Genomic DNA, 24,476 nt, shown 5'->3' with positions numbered 1-24,476 from the left:
AAAAAAAAAAAAAAAGGAAAAACCACACCTAATCAAACTTTTGGCTGTGAGTGTTATACTTCCTATGGTGGCTACCTCTTGAACACTTTCAGAACCCCATGCAATTTTAAAAGATTGGCTAGTGAGGGTGACTTGTCTTTGGACTGTTGCTAACATTGCAGTTTCCAGCTGACTGCCCCACTTCATGGATGTCTTGGCAGTTATTAATAAGCTACTGAAGCATTGCCTTCCTTTCTGAGGCAAACCAACATCCGTGGCTGTTTACCATAAAACTCTACTGTAAATCATTTTTCAGTTTGTAGGTGAGCAGCTCAGATGTCTGCACACTAGAGGTGAGGTGAAGAGTAACTTCATCAGCTGTCGCTGAGCTTAGTTTTAGCCTATGGGTAGAAATCCTGGTTTGAGTGGCAGATCTCTGACTCTTACTGGTTTAGAATTTTTTTTACTTATCTTCCTTTTGTTAACTAGCATCTGATTCCAGTGCTCCTCCCATGCACGAGGTCTGTCACCTTCATGGAAGTTCATCTGAATTCCATGTAGTGTCTCTTTGTGTGCTAATAATTACCAGGGAAGGGAGGGAGGGCGGACGTTCACACTGGCAACTGATGTGCTGCCGCTAAAAATGGATTCCATAAAAACTTGAAATTTTGTTTATGAAATGGTTCAGGTGAAGGCTGTGAGCACAGAAACAAATGATTTGAATGGGGAAAGGTGTTTAGTTAGACTATGTTATCATCTTTGAGTCAGACTTCTAGTGGTTAATACCCATTCTTGAAAAAGCGTCTTATGGAACAAGAGCATTGAAATGTGAGATAGCCAGCAAAACTTTCAGCAAAATCAGGAGTGATCAGAGTTGATATTTGTAGTTTCTGAGAGCAAAAACTAGCAATAAAACAAACAAATAAGGTGCCAAAAGGCTGTAAATTTAAACCCAGATAACCCTCTGGGTGGTTTACTTCTGTTGAGATGGGTGTATCTTAGCACTGGAAATTACAGGTAATATTTGCCAAATGGGTTATCTTAGACTAATTAAAAAAAAAAAACTGCATGATTTCAGTGGCAAAGTGGTGTTTAGAGAGTGCAAATTGATCCAAAAAATTGATCAAAACAAAGCTTGTGATTTRACCAACAGATTTGCATTTATTTTTAATATTGAAAGTAGGCCCCCTCCCCTCTTTCCTCAAGCACCTTCTGCCCAGCTGATTCTTTTATCCTCCTCTGTTGTGCAGAAGTAGAAGTTATAGGACTCTCCAAGCCAGGCCGTAGACTGGCTGAGCTCCTTCTAAAAATTTCCTGACTCTTTCCTAGTACTCTCACATACTCCCACTTTGGTTGGTGCTGGCAAATTGGAGCATGGTGTGCTGAGCCGTAGCAGTAACGGCCTCAGGAGCACTGCACCARGTCTGGCCGAGAGCTGTGCTCTTCCGCCAGCCTGTATCACGCACCCTGGGACAAACCAGGCTGGGGAGCAGTGTGCTCACATGGGGACGAACGCAAACGGTTCTCCTAGGGCAGGATGGGGCTGGAGGAGTGTGTAAGAACTTGAGGTGTGCTGGTGGTGTCAGCTGTATGTATTAAACCATTATGTGGGTGTTTTTCCTCAGAGAAATGCTACTTTCCTGTTCTTCTAAAGTCGTTAAAGATTTTTTTTTTGTTTATCCTTTGCTTTGTGTAAAGCAGCTGTCCACTAGCCCTTTGCTTGTAACTTAGCGATGTTTAGCATGACCCTGCCTTCCTAAAATTTTTCTTTGTCCTTGTCTTTTCCTAGCTTTTGCGTAAAGATATTTGGTATAGCTCATATCTGAATCTAGTTGGTGTGGTGAGGAGATAAAAGTCAGCCCTCAATCACTGCAAAATAGTTCCTTTGGCTCTATGAATTCTGCACGGGGAAGGAGAAGATACCTAGGAAGTACTGAGAGGCCAGCAATGTCGGGAAGAGATACTGGATAATGTTAGTATTTATGATCACAGCTCCTCCAGCATCTCAGCAGAACAAGAACCCGTAAAGGAACTGCTTTTTGCATAGCAAAGCATAACGGGAAAACCCCAAATTCAGAGGGATTTTGTAGCTCCGAGTGGACAGGCTGAAACTACTAGTTGAGGGTAACTGTGGCTGTGAAACCCACGCTGAGTTTGCATATGACGAGCTGGTTACTGTGATGTTTTACTCAGCAGCTTGGGGATTGATTTCACTTTACAGCCATTGTGAAAGGCTAGTTTCCAGCTCTGCAGAGTCAGGCCTTCCTCAAATGACTTGTGGTGGTCACTGGCTTGCCAGATTTAGTGATGTGTCAYAACACGTATGAGCTGCGCACCCCTGGGAGCGGAGCGGCTCTGAATGAGTGTCATGGGGAACGCAGGAGGAGAGCTATTCGCAGGTGGCAGAAGCAGCACTCATGCACTCTGTGGAGCTGAAAGCTGGAGACTGCAACAGGGAAACGAGACRTAGTCAAAGGGAACAAACAAGCAGCTCCCAAATTGAGTGAGATTTATTTCTCCTTTCGGCCAGGCATCTCCAAAGCAAATCAAGGTTGCAAGTGCACCTTCCTTTTCCTTCTTCCAGTTCCCTTATCCTCTCCTGCTTTTTCTTCCCTTTCCCTTTCCCTTCCAAAAAGCCCCCAACCAACTTAAAAAAAAAAGAAAAAAAAACCAACAACAACAAAAAACAAACCAAACCATTCTCCTAATTGAACAGGAAATGATGAGGCTTTAGCAATGACAAGAAGCTTCCTTCAGGCTATTCTGATATTTTAGGTAGTTTTCCCACATCTTTAACTTCTCTATGCCCACCATGATCAGTAAAGCTGGAATCATTTCTTCAGTTTTCTTGTTCCCCTTTCTGTTGTTACTCTCTCATTACTTTACCATTTTCATGATCTAGGTTAATTTCAGACTGCTCTGCAAAACCCAGGAGAGCATGGGTCAGATTGCAGGATTCTTGTACCCAGAAGAGTGTGTCTGATGTAGCTGAGGATTAAAACTCTGACTCTCCAACATGTTTTGTCTCAGCATACTGAACTACTGCTATAGCACTCACTCTGCATGCAATAGTATTTCTTGTGACTACAATTGTCCCTTTGGTGTCCTTGTTACTTCTAGGCTCTTGGGATGCTGTTCTGGCACAAGCACAACATTGAAAAATCTTTGGCAGATCTGCCAAACTTTACTCCATTCCCGGACGAGTGGACAGTGGAAGACAAGGTCTTATTTGAACAGGCCTTCAGCTTCCATGGGAAAACCTTTCACAGGATCCAGCAGATGGTAAGTGTSATGGTAATGAAAAGGCTGAATGGAAAGTTGGACTGTCTTCTTCAGTGCTGCTCATGCTGAACTCCTGTCTGATGCTCTGGGGAGGAAACAGGCTGAAGTGGATGTTAAGGCAAAAACAGTCCTGTGAATATAGAGAAATAACATCACTTCTGGAGTATCCACAGAAAACATTCTGCGGAATTGTTTTCTGGAAGTGAAATCAGACTGCTTTATCAGTTCAGGATAAACTTTGACTGTGCCATTTTTATTGGTTGGAAATTACAGCTTTCAGTCCCATATGTGCTATGGTAGTGCTTGTGTCTCAGCTGGAGTTCAGGCATAGTTTCTACGTGCATTCCCACCCACACAGATAGTAAAGATCGTCTCTGTGCAAGGTTGATTTCCTTTCTTAAAATCTGCTTTTTAGGAATTTGTTTTATTTGAATGTGAAATCTGTATTTAATCTGATTTGAAACTGTCAGTGGATGCTATGATGAAAGCTTATACATTTGAAGTATTTAGTGCTTTGCTGTTAATTATGTGTGATATTTTCAAAACTTTTCTTTCAATTTTCTGTGATTGCAACCTTCAAGGGTAGGTCTGCCTGAAAGCAGAATGCTCGGTGTGGGGGAAACAAGAGGGTAGGAATGAAGAAAACTGACTTAAAGCAAAAGAAAATGTGATTTTTTTTTTGAAAGATGGAGAAGGTGGAGTGTAAAATTACTAATATAGTCTTGAGAGTTTTTTCACATAGCTTACTACTTGGGTAGGAACCAGATTTTGTTCTTTGCTCTTCTTCCGTAAAGTACCTCTCAATGCCCAATAGGATCTGGTTGCATTGGTTGTGACCCTTTGAAGTAAGCCTTGCAGTGGCAGTCTGTTCAGACCTGCCTTCAAGTATGAAGGAAAACTGCAGGGCTGCAGGAAGAGGCTCATTCTTCTGTCCTCCTTGAATGTTCCATCACTGGTGTTCATTTGTAAATGTTCTTAGAGTCTTAGGGTCTCCACCTCCATAGATTTGGATGACAGAACTTGCAGGTGCTATGGACAGTTGTTACAAGCAGTCTGGAGAGTTGTGGATTCCTGAAGAGTGAAGCTCCTTGCTTTTTTATTGCTCTGTTCTTAAATGAAAAATAAAGAGGGAATGTCCCAGGGGAAAAAAATGGAACATAAAGCCCTTCCTGTTGCTTGGTTAAACACCAAAGCAAGAAATTCACAGTTCAGTTTATCTGCAGAAGCATGACTCTGTCCGTGTGTGAAGCGCATTCCAGTATAAGAATGCCAAGCTCATGTACTGTTCCCTAAAAAATATTAATAATTTAAAAAAAAAAGAAAGTAGGAAGCTTTGTGTTCGTGGGGGCAGGAATGAATGGCTCAGGAGCCTCTTAGTTATTCTTTTATATCTGATGGCCCATTTAGCATTGGTGCAGCTTGGAACTGAGGAGAAAATCACTGAAGCCAGAGAACGAAAAGCAAGTTATCTACCAGAGCTGGTTCTGATATTTTGGCACTCTTAGGGTGTTCTTATAGCCAAGGTAATATTTGTCATGAACAGCCTCATCCCTGAGTTTGTTCTGTGGAGCTCTTTAATCTCAATATACCAGCCTGCTGGATGGATATTGGCAACTCAGCATTGAAATAGCTTACTCTAAAGGCACAACATGTGTTTGATGACAGGGGATGAATTTATGCCTGTCTGTAACTTGTCAGCCAGGATGATATTTCTCATGTGATTATTAGAACCTGAAGTGAATCTGCAGTCTGACAACCAGGCTTATCTCAAGTGAAAACTTACTGTAGTGTCKGAATGAGAGAGATCTGGCTCTTGCTCACAGTTTTCTTTTCCTCCCCACCCGTCCCACCCTCCAAGCTGAATCAGACTCTTACCTAAAACATCTTTTATTCAGCAAGAAAGAGGCTAGACTTTTACCTTGTAGAAGTCTGATGTGAGAACTTCCACAGTGAGCGCCCCTAACAAGTGGAGAATTAGTCTTAATGTACTTTTATTCTTTTTTTTTTTGAGGCAAATTTTTCATTCATAGCTACAGGGCAATGACATATAGTATAAGAGGATAAAAAAAACCTATAATTTGTGTCTTCCTATATTCTCAGATCACCACACAGAAATGTTTCACCCTTTGAAATCGTCTATTGTTGAAACCTTCATCATTGAATGGTGTGAATAAGCCTTTTAACCAAACATCAAAGATACACTTGGGATGTAGCCTGCAATTCAGCAACACCTACATTTAGTACACTTGCCTGTGTTGGCTTTTAAAGCTCTGTTACCTCAGTTTCAAGACCCCATTTTGTATTTGCTCTCACTAGGTTCCTGTGTTCTGAAGGAAACCAGCTGCCTACCTGGTTAGTAGAGGCTTGCTGAGATGCTCTTTAGAGATTTTGATGTCCTAAACAGTAGACAGCAACCTAAAACTGTCCTCTTTTGGAACCTTTTCGAAAAGGTTGCAGGACTGCCTTGCTTGAACCTTTGAGAAAATTCAAAGTAGAGAGATTAGCTGTTCCTTGACAAAAATAGACTAATTGTATGTGAAATCCTGGGAATACTTTACATATAAACATATAAAAGGATACATGTTTAATTTACAGCTTCCTGACAAATCAATAGCCAGCCTGGTGAAATTTTACTACTCCTGGAAGAAGACAAGGACTAAAACTAGCGTGATGGACCGTCATGCTCGTAAACAAAAAAGGGAACGTGAGGAAAGGTAGGTTTGCAAGCAGAAAGGCTGTATATTGACGCACACTGATTTCTCTAGAGTATCTGAATATTTCAGAGATTCTGGTTAGTCTGTAAGAAACTAGGTATAGGATTTTCCCCAAATGTTTCCTGGTACCACACCTTTTTTCCCCACCCTTCTCTTCCCTGCTATGCATGTTTTGCTTTGCTTAAAACCAAAAGAAATCTGTCAGCAATTAGGTGTGCTCCCTTCTCCAGTGCTATGCAATTCCTGATTGCCCTCTAATGCGGTGGTTCCCAGCCCATCACTCTAGATACTTTTCCTCTGATACTGCTTGAGGGTGGAGGAAATGAGATTAAAACTGATATCTACAAGCTGTTTGGTACTGTTGTCAGCAGAGCCAGAAAAATTGATGAGCAGAACAGTAAAAGGAAGTTACAAAAGAACTAGAAATCTGCTTTTATTTCCTCCATGTGATGCTTAATAGAATGATAATATGCATCTGGTGGGGTGATGCGGTCTGGAGCAGCACCAGAGTCCTGTGCGCAGGCACAATCCCTCTTTCCCCCCACCCCATTCACACAGAAAGCTGTCACCAGTRTAAGATTTCAGGCCAAGCTCTATTCCCTGTTCAGACATCACGTTAAACTATTTCTTGGAGTGACTGAGAAGAGGGAAGCAGAGGGGACTTTGGATGAGTAAGTACTCTGGCAGAGCTCTCCATAGGAATGCAGGCCACTTTAGGATCTGGATGGGGGTCGTGTTCAGAAGGTCCCTAGCTGCAGAGTTTCAGCAGATGAGTTTAATTCCTACTTTTGTAACTTTGTCTGCAAGCTCCCCCTCATGGGTACCCATGCACACCCTTTGAGAACGTAGGTCAGCCTGTGGCCTTGTGTGTATTGCTAGGAACATCTGTATGGTTACAACTGCCACTAGGTGACTTTGCCTAGTTTTGGAGCTGAGAGAGCCTCAGATGTGGTGGCCTCAGGTCTATGAATTGAACCTCTAAATAGCAGCAAGTCTGTCATCTTGATACAGGTGTCTTCACAGCCTGCCTTATAACACAGTTTTGTCTTTGCAGACCAAACTTGCCCAATTTTGAGGTGTGCCTGGCTTTGAAAGACTCCTAATGTAATTGGGCAAAGTTCTGCACAAGCTTTTCCCTCAAAGGAGTTGTTGCTGCAGCGCTTCCTAGGGAGTGGTATGCTGGCTCCAGTGCCATATGACTGAGCCCTATTTGGGAAGGGGGAAGAGGGTGCATTTCCAGGGTTGAGCCATACTACACCAGTGACTCACAGCCTCTCCCATCTCTCTACTAGAGCAACAATGCTTGCTTAACAGGCAGGGCCATGGAAATACTACCAGCCAATTTATCCATTATTTGGATGACTTTCTTCTACCTGAATCTCTTTTTCATTATGTTCTTTACCTTTCTCTGCAAAGGCTGTCTTGACTTTCTTCTCCCCGTGCTGCTTGATTTTTTTTTTCTATTGATTTATGGGGGGGAGGAATCACTGATAAAGAATGTGTGTTTATATCTCATAGTCTGCAGTTTGGTATCTTTTAATACTACCTCTCTAATCTTGCTCTGTGCATATACATGAAATTACTGCAATCTGGAATTACACCTCTGGTACATATCCCTGTTTGCTAGGCTAAGCAGCACCCCAGACTAAGAGGTCACTGGGATGACCCATGGGATGCATGGACTACTGTGTGCTATAATTTTGTAGTCTTTGAGGAAGACAGTTGAATTGCAGATGCACGGTTTGCTTTGTATTTGCAACAAATTAAACACTAGGCCTTTATGTTGATGTTTGATTTTCCCTTCTTCCCCTGCGTTATGTAAAATAGTTAAACCATCTGCCCCTAGGGATTTGTGTCAGCGCACCCATGCGGGATGTGGAAACAAAAGCTGGGTGCGGTTGGGGAACCTGAATTTTGGGGTCACCCTGTGCCATTGGCACTTGCAGAACTTTGAAAGTATACTTAGAGTAAGTGATCAATGTAGAAAACTGCAAAAAAAAAGAGTGAAGTTTTGATCTAGCCCTTATCTAGGGAAAATGCTGGAATATAAGAGCAAACTACAAGCATAGAGTAAGCCTATGGGAGTTTGGCCTTCAAAGAAAGGCTGAAATTTGAACCCAGGTGAAAATACGAGGGAGCTCTTCTGGAGATGGGACTAACAGAAGAGGCAGGCTGAGGTATCTCACTCAGGTACTGCTGTATCTTCTCTGTGGCTAGGCAGGGAAATTCCCTAACCCCCCAGACTGTCACTAAAATAGCTCCCAGTGCATTGGGGATCAGGTTTTCAGTAGTTGTTCTTAGTTGTATGTGAGGGACTTTGTACATGCAGCTCTGGGGGGATGTCTGTGAATTTTCATTCCCACGATTATACAAACTAAATAGCTTATGAATCAGCTGGTGAGCCAGGTAGCTTGGGAAAGCAGGCATGGCTTATCCAAGCAACTGCTCTTATGGACATGGATGTCAGCTAAAGTCACCCTGCAGTATGTTCCTTAGGGGACATCTGCACAGCTGCCACAGCAGCAGTGAGGGGGACTGTAAGCTGGTATCATAACCAAGGTACACTCGTTAGTACCTATCTTTCTGGCTGCACCCCTTGAGCCTGCTGTCCCTTGCTCCTCAGTGAAGGTATCGAGACAGGGCCCAGCACCCATGCAGTGCAACACAGCTTCTGCTAGGTTTTCTCTATGCTGCCCTGCCTTGCACTGTGTTGGTGTGACGTACCTGATCCAGTTGAAGTTCCTTATCTCAGCCTGTAAAATTTAAAGTAACAAAATAGTTTTAATTTTTATATAATAACTAATTAAAAAAAAATCTTTGATCAGATTGTTATTCCTTCATTTTCTGGGCATTGTCCCAAATGGTGCAATTAACTTCAGCTGTGTAGAGTATAAAAATTCTAAACAGTGTGTGAAAATATATTTGATTCAATGTCTGATTAAAATTCCAATAAAGCCAAACCGGCCAGGTGTGCCAAGGTCACTTTCACTATGGCCTGAATTTCATGCCCGTTATTATTCTGTAACTGATACCTCTTTTCTTTTTCAGAGGAGAATTAAATGTGAGATTACATGACTGATAAACATTTTTTATGCTTGTTCCTGAGGGAGCTCATCTTGCGCATGTTTCTTTTTCTAAATGTTAAGAAGCTGTATGAAATCTGTGTTAGAGCTTCTTGCTGTAGTTCTAAGTCTTTGTTTCTGTTGGGTTTGCCTGAGGTTAAATGATCAGTGTCCAATTTTCTTTAAAAGATGACTTCTGTAATTTATGTATCTTGCCTTCATCTGAACAGACATATTTTACCTAAATACACCACTGAAAAGTTTATGTAGAAACCTTTACAAGAAACGATCCCTAGTATATTCATAATTAAGAAGTACTTGACTCTCTAAAAACAAAACAACTGTGGAAAAACTACAAAGCAAAGCTGTTGGACTTGCTATTGCATCCATGCATTTCTTTCAGCGAGCTATTTATAGCAAAACAGAGTCTCACAAAATAATACAGTAATGCTTACTTTTGTTTTACAGTGAGGATGAAATGGAAGAAACGAATGGAAATAACCCTATTGATATTGAAGTTGAACAAAACAAGGAGAGCAAAAAGGAGGTATCGTTTTTTCTTTTTCTTACTGCTATACAATGAAAATGTTTACTTACTAACTACCTCAAGTAGAAGCTGACAGTATCTAATTTTGTTTATTTGTGCTTTGTGTAGTTGCCATGTGGGAAAAGAAGAATTGTCTTCAGAATTTTTATTAGATCAAGACAAGCACAGACATAAGTTACTATGGATAAAGCTAGGAAAATTTAAGACTTTACTATCACATGAGAATGTATTATGTGAATGTTTCTAGTTTTTTTTAGTTCAAGGATGGCTGTTAGCTTGAACCACCTTCAGTGATGGTTTAAGTCAACCTAACTATGCACTAAAATGGAGTAGAACCACTTAAGAACCTGTTGTGATGGCTTGGTATAGGGGACATCCTTTAAACTGCTTTAGGAAGAGCAGCAAGAGCATGTTTATCTGCAGCCATAGACTAAGGTAAATTCCCGATCTACTGAAATCCTCAACAGTAGTACTGAGGATTTCAGCAGCACGAGGGTTGCAACTGCAGTGATGTAAACAGTGAAAGAGAGAGTTGTTGTATGGTCAGTTTATTATTGTCTGGCAGAGGGACTTTATCCTATTACGTGCACAATATTTTATGTATTTAAAACAAGACTTGCAAGTCTTTTGAAAAACTTCGTTGTAAATGGGGACACAGTTCTGGATGAAAATAGCCATGCAGATCTAATAAACATCACAGACTAAGTTTTCCAAGGTGTCTAACAGCAAAGCATATATGGTATTTTTGTTAGTATGGCTTGCAGGTTATCTGTTACTAAACAAAAACCCAGCAATGCAGCAGCGGCATGGGTTGTGTGTATGAGCGGATGCTACAGGAAGTTTACCCTAAGCCCGCCTCTTCTTCAAATTGCTCCCTCTCCTGATTTCTCATAGCCTGCTTTCTCTCCCTTGGTCTTTCTCAGTTTCTTTTTTTTCTTTTCTTTTTTTGAAAAATTTTAAGGTTTAATGTAGAAAAAAGCAACAACACACAAATTATTTTAGACCGTGATTGCACAACAGGCAAAAATAAGGGCCTAGAGCAACTTTTATTCTCACGGACAGGGACCAGCAAAATTCTCCTAACAAATTATTTTGAACGGGGGGAAAAAAAAAAGATAAATGATAGCATTCTGGTCTGTTTGTCACCCRTGCTGGAGTGCTCTCTAGACTTCCCAGAAGGGCCTAGCTGTTGCTCACCCTGAAGAAATCTGCATACATGATGACTCTTAGGAGCCTTGCAAATGTGACACCAGGCTCTCCTAGTCACCCTTGCAAGAGGTTGAATTTTTGAAAGCCTCAGCAACACCCACATGGGAAGGATTCTCCCTTGATGAAGCTGCAGAGTGTGCAGCTCTACAGTGTGTCTTGTAAATAATTAATGCTATAATCTCATTTCCCATTATTTTAATTAAAAAAAGTTTGTGCTAGGATTTCACCCTAAGCCCTTTGAAAACTTGCATCTGTAAGAGAACTCTAATCAATCCCCTCTACTACTGCTTTCTTCCCTACCATGCTGGCATGCCATGGGCTTGCTGCAGAAGAGGGAACAATAGTACTTTGCAGACTTCACTTCTGTTTTAAGGCCAAAACAGAGCAGATGGTAGATAACTACCATCAAGACATTTCTTTAGAAAAAGCCTTGTATGCGAGGATACAGTCTGTCCTCCCTTTTGCACTAATATGGGCCACTGTGCTCTCTCACCAACCTGAACGAGATCACCAAAACTCGCYGAGTGTGTGCAGTCGCCTGCTGTGTTTGCAATGCAGGCAGCCTTCTGGGGGCTCTTCTGGATGGCAATTGTACTGGAGGGTAAAATGAAGCTGGCAAGCTGCATAGCCTGTGCAGAGTTAATTAGATTTGATTTTGCAGTACTTGAGCCTGGGGCTGATTGAAAATCCCGCAAGAGAGAGTGCAGGAATCCAGGAGAGGAATAAGTTCCTTCTTGATCATTATGTATCTTTTAATGACTCGGTCAGATTTGCAGTGGTGATGATGCACTGCTAGCCCGGGACTGTTACAGTAAAGAACCTCCTTGTCCCAGCCCTGCAGAGATGGGTTTCCTGGCTCTGGGACCTGTMAGTTACTGTATGACTTACGGGGTGATACTGGGATCTCTTAGAGTTCTTTCAGAAACTGGGGTTTCTGAAACTTCTCATCTGTTTCCTCTTTTATGGATCACTGGAGGGAGAATCTTCCTTGTTTTTAGTACTTTGAATGTTAGTGCAGCTATTCAGGTTTCTTGAGATAGTGACTCCATCATACCAAGGTCATGAACTACAGCTTCTTTCTTCGTATCTTCTTTCTTCCAGAGACAGTTGTTTCTGGAAATGCCTTCTCTTTCATTCTGTGTTTCTAACTGGCTGAATCTTTTAAACTATGAAACCTGAGAAAGGGGCCTTGTTTGTATGAAAGGGGTTTGTACAATTCAAGCGCTCTGGATAGTGTTGGCAGTATCTAAATAAACAGAAAAGCACTGCTAAACCCCTGTATTTATTGTGAGTTAATTTAATATATGTGATACATGGGTGGCCAGGAAAACAAGAGTTTCCACATACGGTTGACTTTCAAATTTTTGGAGCCTGAGCAATATTACTGGGGCTTAGAGACGTTTGGAGTTGTCAAAAACCATTCTGTTGGAGTTCGGGCTTTTTGTCCACAATGCAGAATAGCTGCGCATTCCCCGAGCTTGGCAAAACAGTCATCCGAAAGAGCTTTCATCCGTGCTCTGTGCTGAGGCTTATGAGATGTTCTCGCAGTAGGCATTGTGTGTTTGTCACCCGGCAGCCTGAACCTGTTGCAGGGCATTGCTGTGTTTTCCTGCAAATTTTTGTATGTGGATGAAATATGAATAAATTGAAATGTCTGTTTATGCTGAGTAATTTAGTGTTAGGCTTAGTTATCAAAGCACTCACTTCTGAAGAGAGTGCAGAGCTTGCCTTGCTTGTTCGTACCATGAACACGTCTGGTTTCTGCTGCTTGCCCACCCCACTGTGGAAAGAAATCAGGTATCTGGCCTGCAACAGTAATAGTATTTCTTGCTTCTGGGCTTGCCTTAGACACTGCCTCTCGTGAAGCTCTGTGCACTAACAGAGGGAAGAAGAAAGCTGAGGACAACTGTCCACATTACTGTTCCTGTCCGGCTTTGGCTGTTGAACCCATGCAGCCGTGTTTCATCCACCTGCAGCTATATGGTGGCTCTCCAGTCTTTGGGAGGCAGAGCCACATGCTTACATGGGGTTTTGTGCATAACCTCCTGTGGGTTTGAATGCGAATGTTTTAATGCTCRCTAATGAGTGAGTGCCGCAGACTGTGTAGAAACTACGTGTAGCTGCAAATTAGGAGGGAAACAATAGCACTAAGTGAAGCCAGGGTTTTAAAGCTGGCAATGATCAAGTACAAGATTTCAGATGTGCAGCCTCCCCTTTCTGCTATCTCTCCCCTTACCGCCTGTTTTATGTTCTTGGCAATATTCCAGCCACTGGATAATAAATTTAATCTTGGATATGAGTTGCTTGTTGAAAGTAACTTCTGGAAGAGGTGATTTGATATTAAAAAGAATTAAATGTGCTCTTGAAAACATCTATAGTGAATCTGAGCTAATATATCTGCTAGAGGTGCATGCATAATTCTTTTTTTTWAAAAAAATGAAAATAATCAGTAGTGTGTGAAATCTTCCCTTTTCCAAAAGAGACTTGAAATATTTTTTGGACAAAACTGCATCAGTTTAATGAAACAGCTATATATGTCTGTCAGTGTTATGCAAGGGAACTTAGCAGCTTCCAAGAAACCATATAGTGATCTAAGTATTGCTTTGTAGTCACCTCRCTCCTTCACCTTTAGCCTTTAAGTTTGATTTATCCCTTCCTCCTCTCTGACATACGGAAAAGTGAGTCTCTGTGAACTGTCTAGTTGTGTTCTTCCCCTGCCTCCAAATTCTATTTTGCTTCCTTCTGCTGTTAAATTGATGTGTTGAGACTGAGTGATGAAAACAAGAAAAGGGGTCTAGGAGTATTTGCAAATTACTGGAATATTTAACAGAGTGAAAAACAGGCATCTGTTCCAGAAATGAAAGTGGGACTGAAGCAACCAGTATCTCTGTAAACATTAAAAGCTGCCTAGGAGGAAGGACAGGTTTGTAGAACGGAGTGTTTCTATGACATGCTGCCTAGACCAAGAAAGTTTCTTCCTGTTTGCAAGCTGTCCTTTACATTCTCCAAGCTTTTAAGAATGGCTGAAGATGAAAGACTAAATAAAACATCTCACCAATCTCAATGTAGATCCTGTTTTGAAAAGTTACTTAGAAATGTAGAATTGGGTTTCTTGATCACTGCAGGGCTGTTGAGAAGAGTACCGACAGCATTACTTAAGGTAGTGKTTTTTTTGGTCACTTAAAACATGCTATGCATTTTGTAAAGTGACTGCTATTTCCCAGGTGCCACCTGCTGAAACCCTTCCTCAGGTGAAGAAAGAAAAGCACAGTACACAGGCCAAGAACAGAGCGAAGAGGAAACCTCCCAAAGGAATGTTCCTTTCCCAAGAAGATGTAGAGGCAGTTTCCGCCAATGCAACAGCTGCTACGACTGTACTCAGACAACTGGACATGGAGTTAGTCTCAATCAAACGACAGGTACAGATCAGATAACTCAAAAATAACTTTGTTTGCTACTTCAGGTGGTGATGTCTGTCGCAGTCTGCAGTGTTCCCTGGGATTCGACTTGATTGTGATGGTCCTTACCATTTTCTGGCTTAATTAACAAGCAGTCAGCCTTCTGCTAACAATTAATGCAGTCCTGTGCTTTACTTTTGTTATGCTTTAGTTCTGTGGTAGCCTGCTTTGTACCTAAAGTGAAGTGAGAAAAAGTCTGTAGCTCTGATCTGTGTCCAAGAAGCTGCTGACTCTTCTGAAGGAGTATCTTTTGGCTGTCAGTGTGTCTTGCAGTCTGGAAATCCTTGTGTTTTAACTGTGAGCTTCCTTCAAATGGCAATGGTTTCAACGGTATCTGGTTTGTATCTACAGTAGTTACCTTCATTTACTTTTCTCCTATGCTGCTTTTGGAATAGCCAGAGCTCTCATAGGGAGCAAATACTGTGCTTTCTTCATTACTGTGTGGGTTTCTTTTGTAGCCTTTTCTACAGCCATTTAATTCTGTATGACCCCCTGTTGAAATTGTACGTGAACAGAGTGCCAGGTAGTGCTTGGTGAGGTGAGAACTGGCTACTCACTGAATGTTTATTTTTAATTGGATCTTAGTTTTTGTAGCTTCATGTCTTTTCCATGTGAAGTTTTGATATGTGGATTTTTTTTCTAGACAGATACCTTACAAACTTTCCTATATAGCTTTTGCCTCTCTGATAGAAACATAGACAAAATTTTTTTTTCAAACATTTGTTAGCAAGGACAAGTTTAGTACTTGAATCTATTTTCTAGATCTGAACATTTTTACTGTTTTTAGGGTAGACGTCTGGCTGAGGCTGTTTATTAAACTTAATAGAATTGGTATTTTGGCCTGCAGCCTCCTCCTTGGAACTCTAGGAGAAGCTCTCTAGCAGTCTTGAATCATTACTTGCTGTGAAAAGGGCCTTCCTTCTTGTACTGAATGCTATACCGACYTGAAAGCTGGGGCAGTTCTTGATCCAAATAACTTGCAGACAGGATAGAATAAATTTATGGGTCTCCTGATGTCCCAGCTGTTTTTACATTCCTTTACTGCAGTATAAAATTTTTTTTTGGAAAAAGAGAGGCTGTAAGAACTGGAATGCTGAGCTTGTAGGGTTCTTGCCAGGGCTGCTGGAAGAAGGCTTATCAAAAGATTTTTATCCTTGTTAAAGGGATGAAACCTTATTTTCAGATTCAGAATATCAAACAGACAAACAGCGCTCTCAAAGAAAAACTTGAAGGTGGGATAGAACCATACAGACTTCCAGAGGTAGGACCTTTCCTGACTTTTGTTTGCTGTGAAGATGATTGCTAATCTGTGTTTACATATCAGCGCTATTTATTTTGCCGGTAACTAGAACCAATATGCTATTAGTCGTCTATTATCACACTATATTGCACTATACTATTATTATATCACACTATCATACAATATTATTAGTGTGAATTAAGGCATATTCACTGGTATGCATCATGGAGACGGGAAGTGAGAAGAAAGTAACAAAGGAGTATTTAACTTGGAAATTGGTTTCTAACAGAAGCATTGGTATCCCAGGCATACCACGTTTTTTTCAGCGTGTTACATCCACATGTCCCTGTGAGAGAGGTCATCACTGCGCTCTAAATACTAAGAAATGTAGGAGAGATGTTAATGGCCTATCTTTCTCTTGGCATTTAGTGCTCTTCCTGTTTTCTTTCCAACTCTCACACCTCAGGCTGGAACTAACTTGACCAAGATTACAGAAGGTGTCTGTAGGAAAGAGAAGCATGTACTTTTGAAGAGTTCGTAGCTCTCGATCATCTGCTCAGACCATTCTCTTACCTTTTTATATTACCAGTAACTTATGGACTCTAATGTATTTCTCAGTTAACTGGTTGGATGCCCCATACAGTTCTTTTAAAACATTATTACTGCTTAAAAAAAATGGTTTGACTAGCAGTTAATTCCTTGAATATTCCTTGAATCCTTGAATTCCTTGCTGTGTTGTTGTGAGGATTTTATGAGCTCAGATACAAGTGAACGTTGTTGCTTATGCAAATAAAATCACCTCTTTTTTTTTTTTGACATCTAGGTCGTTCAGAAATTTAATGCACGTTGGACCACGGATGAGCAGCTTCTTGCTGTGCAAGGTATGGAAGTACAAGTCTCATTTCAGAGCAGTATTTCCCTTCAGGGGCTACTGAAAGCTTTTTGACATTGCTGGGTATTAATGCCCAAAGAAAGGAACAGAACAAGGAAACAATCTCCCCACCCTCTGCAATGTAAATAGCACCTTGAGTGTTTGCACAAAATCTCTGATTGTCCAGGATTTTAGAAAGTGAAACTCTGGAGTCACTGTTATGTTCTTTGCTAGTGTAACTTCTTAAGTAATACAGGCAGGCTTGCTGTTTTTCTCTTGTCTCATCYTACCCAGCTCTTCTGGATTTCACTGTGCCTGTACTCACTATACCTCCATTGCCTTCTCTTTTCTGGAGCTAGTCTTAATTGTGTCTCGTGTTCAGTTAACACCTTTCTTGCTAGTTTAGTCAGAGGCTTGAAACCATGAAGTTCAGCTTTGGATCTTCATGCTGTGATTTGAGCCTGATCTGTGGTCTTTGTGGAAATATCACTTTGCCTTTTTTTTGTTCTTTCAGCAATCAGRAAATACGGCCGAGACTTTCAGGCAATCTCTGATGTGATTGGAAACAAATCTGTGGTGCAAGTGAAAAACTTTTTTGTAAATTACCGACGTCGCTTCAACATAGATGAAGTTCTACAGGAGTGGGAGGCAGAGCACGGCAAAGAGGAGACAAATGGAACCAATAGCCAGAAGCCTGTAAAATCCCCTGATAATTCCACTAAAATGTCAGAAGAGGAAGATGAGGTAAATCCAATTTGAAAGCCACCAAAAGTTCCCAGTCTGAGCTTAGCTCAAATGTATAGACTTCTTGCAAAAGGCATTTTTCACAATCTTCCATCAGCCTGTTTTTACTTCTAAAATATGTTCAAATATATTTTCATTTTATTTATTTCACTTCCTCTGGATATACAGATCCCAGAGCTGATTTTGGGAATTCTAGGCATAAATGAAAGTGGGAAGAGAACACTTAACTTGCAGCCTCTGATGGCATCTCATCAGCACATGGACATTTTCATGCCTTTTACTGCTGAAAAGCAGAGTTTTATCTCTGTTGGATGCTTTCCCTGCACTCACTTCTCCAAACTCTGTTCTAGGTTTGGCTCTGAGAAACCTCAGACTTCTGAGGTAAAGCTCCTTTCATTTGTGATTATAGAATGGTTTTACTTAGGGGAAGGGAAGAAAGCTATAAGGAGGGCAAGTGTATGAAACTGTTCACCCTGGAATTGCCTAGAGGCAGAGTTTCCTTGAATTACAATGGTTTCTGTGAAGGCAGAAATTCTAGGCACAGCCTTTTCTGCTCTCCTTTTTGAAGGCAGTTTACTGAGATAATGCTTCTCCAAAGACAATGATATTTAAAGTTAACTAAGAGACCGCAGAGTATTTAAATTTGGAAGTTACAAAAATGTAATATTAACACAATCCTGCAAAAGAAAAGCCCAGCCAGAGGTTTGCATGTGAAAATACCTGATCTTGCGGCTCCCTTTGGCCTAATTTTATTAGACAGCTTGGCACAAAAGCTGCGTCTTGTCAAATGCAAGCGCACTCAACAGCAAAAGGTGAGTTTTGTTCTCTAGTGGACTGAAGGTTGTTCCCTGTAAGATTTCTTTGAGTACTGTATATTTTTGTAAGTTGCCYTGACTGGTTGGTTCACTTGTGCATTGCCATGTTCAGCCATTCAGAGAGCAGGACTTCATTGCTTCACAAATCCTAGTGATATGTTCTTCAAAGATACCTGTGTTTGGGGACAGTGGTGTGAAACATAAACAAAAGGGGAGGAGAGGAGGACAAATTGATCTATTTTTCCAGACTTGAGAGATGGAGCAAAGAAGCAATCATACTGGTACCTAACCATTCATTTGAAAAACAGATGGATAATGTCACTGCCTCTTCTTGTGACCGACAGGGAGTTGTGTTGGTCAGCAATGCAGACTTCTTCTCTGAGCCCTCAGAGATTTTCTGGCTTCAGATGAACCCTTTCTTCTGGAAGTTACAGTCTGAGGGAGCTTCATTTGAGACAGGAAAGAAGTGYTGAGGGTAGTAAGCGGGAACTGGAGTTTGCTGATGTGGTCAAGTGCTTGGATCCTTGTGAAGTGAGGATCCCCGATGCATTGGCAGAAGAGGGAATAGGTGTCAGGGAGAGTAGAAGTGTGGGAGCATGGTCAGGCCTGAAATGGCTGATGGAGCAGGAGTCATTGTCCCTAAACCAGCAGTGTGGAGTGCCCAGGCTGGATCTGAGCAAGCGCTGAGTGGTGGGAATGGCTGGAAAGGCCAGAGAAAAGGCTACCGCTGCAAGAGTAAGGCAGTTCACGGTGCCCTGCGGAATAGTGACAGATGATGGCCAAACCAGGCTCGGAGCCTGACTGCACTGTGCTCTGTCTGGCGGACCAACGCAGGGAGGAGCCAGGCAGGGTGGCGATGAGCTGCYGGCTGTGACTTAACACGTTTGCCTTACATTAGCACTGTGTGGCTTGWGGTTCTTGATGAAGCCTATGCTGGACAGTAGGAACTGAAGTGGTGTGTCACAGTCGGGAGGAGGAAGGTGCTGGCAGCATGGAAGGAATTTTGACTACTGAGCCATAGCTTTTTGTACAACTGCAAGAGGAAGGATGTTGCGTAGTTGAGATCTAAAGGCCATCATGCTGCCTGAGCAAACCAGACAGAAATGTTGCCTTCTAGAGTAACTCTAGGTATGGTGCTCCTGACTTCAGAGGTAACATAAGCACAGTGCTGTAGGCGGCTGGGTGACTACTGCCTTTTTGAGTACTTTTGTAGGCTGAGTGACATGTGATTGAGTTATCATGTAGGTGATCTATATGGGCTAGGAGGGGAGTGCTTGGTTCCTCCTGAGCTGTACAGTACCGTTCAACTGGGGCCTGCTCCTAAGAGCACTTCTTGCACAGGCTGTCGAAGTTGCATTAGCTGAGCTCGTCTCATGGTAGCCAGGCAGAGGCTTAGCCAGCCTAATACACAGGCCCCTCAGGTGCTTCTCTCTGGCAGGCCTTTGTGTCTGCCTGGCCGCCAGCCTACGAAAAGCTTTTATCAGCCCTCTGACAGCTTTGGGCTTTCCCCTTCAGAGTGTTTTTCATGACTAGTGGCCACAGTTCCTTTTTCTGAAGCGGAGGGGGGAGGCGAGGTTGCTGATTACAAAGCAGCCTCAGCTCCGGGCTTTTTCTTGTTTATGTTCCAAACAAATCCCATGTGGCTCAGAATAGGGGAAGCTACTCTGGTTCCTTACCATATGCCAGGGTTGTCTGTCTTGTTGCTTTCAGTACCTTGGATCTAGGGTGAAGCTTGGAGATGCAAGAAAGTATGTGTGTATTCATTTTAAAACTAAACATCTCCTTTTCTTCCCTCCTCCCCCTTCCCTCCAGGCTACTTCTGTTCTTGATGTCAGATATGCATCTGCTTCGTGAGAAGGTGCTGTAGCCTAGAACAATTTGTGTTGACTACTGTGTTATCCAGGATATCAGGTATTAGCAAACCTCAGACAGCCATCTGCATCATATCTGTGGACAAGCAGCTATTACCAAAAAAGGCAAACGCTTCCAGTCCTGTGCTACATCTGCCTTAATCTCCCCTCATTCCTCCATACTGCCTCCACTTTCTTTCAAAAGCTCCCAGGTAGCTCAGCTCTCCATTTCATCAACGTCCTGCTTAAGCATGGAGATTTCTAGAACCAGTAACACCTGTGTGTAAATTTCGACCAACCTGCAAAACCAGGAGCTCTTTGGCAGCCCCACAGTAACTCTACACATTAGGAGTTCTTATAATACTTGGTCCGTAGGGTATAAGTATGTATTGCTGCATGGCCTTGTGGTCTCTGCTTCCTGTGTATTCTTACGATGACACTATTATTAGCGAGCTTTCTATAAAGGAGAGGCCCATGCACATGCCAGTGGTGTCAGGTTTGTTGTGAAATGACAGGACCTGTTAACAAGCAATCGTGAATAATATAAAGTGATAGGAAATGTTATTTCTGAGGTTGGGGTCAGTCCAAGGTTGTAAACGTAACTTCTCATTACACTTCTGGTTTGTGCAATTCTTTCCACTCTATTTGTGTGTTCTTGCTTCATAGAAAGCTCCCTAACTGAGCATTTTATTCCTGTATATTTTAATGGCTTTTATTTAGTGCAAAAGGGAATACGTAACCTGAAACCGTTTGATACGCTATTTAACCCCTGGCATTCAGCATTTGCATTGTAACTTGTTAAATGAATGCTACACAACTTTCTTTTTCCTGATCCTCTGCGGGATTAAGTCAAAACAAACTTTCTCTGGTGCCTCTCCTTTTGGAATATGTGCCTTTTTACATTTGGCTACCATAGGTCACTCTGTCCCAGTGTCTCATTCCTCTTCAGAGCATTGTTTGCCAAAGACATCAAACTACTTCTCCCACTGGAAGCCTGGACAAGGGTTGGAACACAAAATTCAGCCTCAAAAAATTAGTTTTTTGGTCTCTTGGAACTTTAAATAGAGGAGAATYGGGTTAATTTCATTGGCCATTTTAACCCTTCTGAAGCACACACCGCTTTCATGTTCTGAACCAAAATATGCAATTTATAATCTATGAGGTGCTTTTCCAAATACTTGATACATGCAGCTTTCAAATCCCCAGCTCAGATGACCTGTGCTGTGGCTTGCTTGGCTGGTTTGAACTGGAGCTGTTCTTGAAAGTCCTGTAGTCACGCTTTGCATCTTGACCAAGGTGTTTGCTACTGACTGCCAAGCAGACAGTACTTAGAGAAGAGCTTGAAGCAGCAGTATTACTTTTTCCCAGTGGAAAGCTGCAAAATAACACTAGTCACAAAGCATTTAAGAATGGTTAATTTAATGATGTTGGAAGAAACTAAAAGTTGTCTCTGTGGGTGCAGAAGAGGACCACCTTTGCCTCCCTCTACAGAGGGTTTGAGCCAGGATGCATGCAGCAGCGTGGCACGAGCCTTTCTTAACTCGACCTGAAATGAGCTAGCCCACATCCTATGGCTGAGGTGCTGCAACCCAGAGTCTAGCCTCACACTTGGCGCTGATGTTTCAGCAGCTGGGCCACGCTGCGTTCTGTGCTGTGACGGCTCCTTGCTCTGAACCTGAGCTAGCTAACTTAAAGCCAGCCTGCTAACATACACAGAGCTGCAGTCGCACCACCTTCAGTGTAGGCAGAACCCCAAGAAAGGCAGGGGAAGTGGCCTCGGTTATCGCTGTGGTTGTCTCCTCCTCGGACCTTATGTGGGGGAAGTGTTTCAACATCAGAAATCAAGTGATGACATGAAGCAAAGGAGCAGATAGGCATTTCCTAGGACACGCTATTGTGTGGAGCCCAGAAAATGCTCATTTCATCCGCTTCTACAGCTRTTTTTGAGCACTTTAATTCTGGTAGCTCCAGATAGAGCTTCTTAGGTGCTGGAAGGTTGGAAGGGAGCTATTCTCTGCTCTCTRTATTAGAAACCTGTAATCCCTTAAGGCAGCCCGAGTTAGTGGCAGCATCTCCACAGCTGTTTATGTGAACTGGCAGCTCTGATGGTGGACCTGCACACACTCCTCTGGTCTGCGCAAGCTGCAGGTGAGGAGTCTCTAGTGAGAAAGGACAGTAGTTGCTAGCCAGTGTGAATTAGGATTAAAGATGGGCAAAGTGCACTATGAATTCAGCTGACGCTTCTGGTGTAAAGCAATGCCGCTCATTAAAAATACTCTAGTTGGAAGTGTCCTGCTAGTAGAAATGTTCTGAGACAGGCTCTTGTCAGTGTGAGAGGACTGTGTAGACTTGCATTCTGGCTGGTGAAATTCATCTGTTAAAGTTTCTACTGGCTAGTTAGTTACCTGTGAGGACTTGTCATAGATTTTTGCCCTCCAATCTGTCCATCTTATTATCAGAAAAGTTGTGTTTTGGCTTCATCCCCAAAGGGTGGGGAGAGACATGTATAATTCACGACATTAGGAAGAAAAAAGTTGTTTGATTACTTTTCAGTTGACTGCTATCTTATTGTAGTTGATACATACAATATAATAGCACTATATTTTAAATGTTTAGGTTTTTACATCTCTTTAACTATTATGTTTTTAAATGCGGTAAAATCATTTTAGCTTTTAAAAGTTTAAATGGTTTGGTCTTGTTTAAGTGAAGACCCTTTTCTTTCCTTCTTTTAATGGATCAAGCATTAGATATACCAACTGGTTGCATTCTGATCAGAAGGGTCCACAAAGATTACTGCATAAGATACAGAATACTCACTTAAAATTTGTTTCTTAAACTATCAATGTGAATGTCATAATTATATATATTTTGTGGAAAATGGGAAATTATTTCTCCTAAGTATAAGTTATTGTGCAAAATATGGTATCGTTAAAGAAAATGATAGTTTAAGTTTTAGTTTTAGAAATCTTAAAGATATAAAAGTGTATTGCATATGCATAAACAAATTTCATTTGTTCTATTTAATTTTTATGTAGTTGTGTAAAGTGGTAGGTAACTTCTTTTTCCACTTATCCATTAAAACAACCTTGTTACTTGAATATTCGTGTTTAACTGGTTTGAAACAGTGATCAATTTTTGTAAAATAACCAAGGGAAAAAATACATGCCTCAGTTGTGCTTAACAATATAGCAACAATGTACAATCAGATGCTTAAGACCATAGTAGCCATAACTGGTAATGCAACCACAATGGTTGTGTCTTGATATATTTAATATCAATGGGGATAATGAATTAATATATTTTTACAAGTTTGCAACCAGGAAGACCCCATAAATATTCACTCGAACACTTTTGTAATAGCTAATATAAGAGTGAAACTCTTATTCTCTTAAAGCAGTGTCCTGACAAACATTTTTCTTTCCTGTGCAAACACATCTGAAACATTATGTATTAAAATACACTCATTGTCACTTTAAATTCAGTTTTTATCCTCTTAAATAGCTAATATGCTGTTGGTATTCTTGCACACCAAATATGAGCCAAACAGTGCATTACACTAACTTGATCACTGGATTTGTGAACATAAATCTCCGAGTCAATGAACTGCAAAAACGTCATGAGAGATTTTTTCTGATCTGTGTTTTTTCAAATCTGTATAAAATTATGCATAGCCCATTCAACAATGAGTGGCCAGATATTTACACATAAAAAATCATTTTATTAGCGCCAGCTTGTCTTCAGCAAGTCAAAATCTAGTGATCTTGTGCAATGCCCCTAAAGCAAATACTTTCTGCCACTCCCTGGATTAATGCAGCTTTTCCTGTTGATAGTAAAGCACAATTGCAGTGAAAGTTACAGTTCAGAAGATGGAAGGTCAGTATAGTCTATGCATGTTGTATAATAATGAGTGTTTACATTCATATTCTCCTAAAATAAAATTTATACTGGAGTGTATAGTATTCCATTATGTAGATTTTATCAATTTTGTTAACTGCTTATAGATTGCTTAAAAAAAGTTTTTTCAAGATTTTAAAAGATGTATAAGGTTAAGTTTGCAAATATAATGGAAATGCTGTATAGCTTTTGAAGTGATAAAATACTCGTTGGGATTTTAAAGAAAGTATGTTGTAATAATGCTGTTGTAAGTAATATTTTAAATGTCTTTTTTGCCTGTTTTCTATTATTCAGCACACTTACTGTGATGAATGTTCATAGCATTATAAAATTGCTTAGCCACTGAAAAGTAACATTTGGTTTTGAATTATTTTACTGTATAAGGAATTATAGTGGGGTAAATTCCTTTGTGAAATTCTACATAATTCATTTTTCTATGATTTCCAATGTTTGCTGACATCAAATAAAAATTTTTCAAACCATTGATGTAATAAAATATGTAGTAAAACGTTATTGATGTAAAATGTTGTTGATGTAATTGATCACCTACCTTTTGAATTTTGCTCATCAGAAGCAAGAGCCAGATGCACTGGGTGGTGGCCCTTCCTGGATTGCACGTTCTGTGTTCGGATGTCATTGGAGCACAGATTAAAGGCAGTTGAAGCTGGTGGGTAGGGTCTTAGTCTTTGAAGATGAGATTGGGCCTCTAATACAATGACAGTAGCTAGAGTTGCCTGGCATGCAAAGGCAGGCAGAATTCATGCCAGGGGTCTTGGAGAGATTGCTTCTCCTTTTTTTGATGGTGGAGCAT

At 41.2% G+C, this 24,476-nt stretch overlaps 1 protein-coding gene across 1 annotated transcript in view; it reads left to right on the top strand.

Moving 5' to 3' along the window:
* RCOR1 (REST corepressor 1) overlaps window positions 1–24,149 on the top strand; it is a 56,122-nt gene extending 31,973 nt beyond the window's left edge. Inside the window, exons 4-11 of the mRNA XM_085317416.1 lie at window positions 3,100–3,261; window positions 5,857–5,975; window positions 9,506–9,584; window positions 14,018–14,212; window positions 15,435–15,512; window positions 16,315–16,372; window positions 16,877–17,106; window positions 19,734–24,149. Of these exons, the coding sequence (XP_085173542.1) occupies window positions 3,100–3,261; window positions 5,857–5,975; window positions 9,506–9,584; window positions 14,018–14,212; window positions 15,435–15,512; window positions 16,315–16,372; window positions 16,877–17,106; window positions 19,734–19,775 (963 nt within the window). The 3' untranslated portion in view covers window positions 19,776–24,149. The remainder of the gene's footprint in view (window positions 1–3,099; window positions 3,262–5,856; window positions 5,976–9,505; window positions 9,585–14,017; window positions 14,213–15,434; window positions 15,513–16,314; window positions 16,373–16,876; window positions 17,107–19,733) is intronic.
* The last annotated feature ends 327 nt before the right edge of the window (window positions 24,150–24,476 follow it).

Source organism: Rhea americana, unplaced genomic scaffold, assembly GCF_003343005.1.
Source record: "Rhea americana isolate MKP2758 unplaced genomic scaffold, rheAme1 scaffold_5, whole genome shotgun sequence".
NCBI classification, from domain to species: Eukaryota; Metazoa; Chordata; class Aves; order Rheiformes; family Rheidae; genus Rhea; species Rhea americana.
The sequence above is the reverse complement of the archived record's forward strand: the minus strand, read 5'-3'. Positions and strand labels throughout refer to the sequence as shown.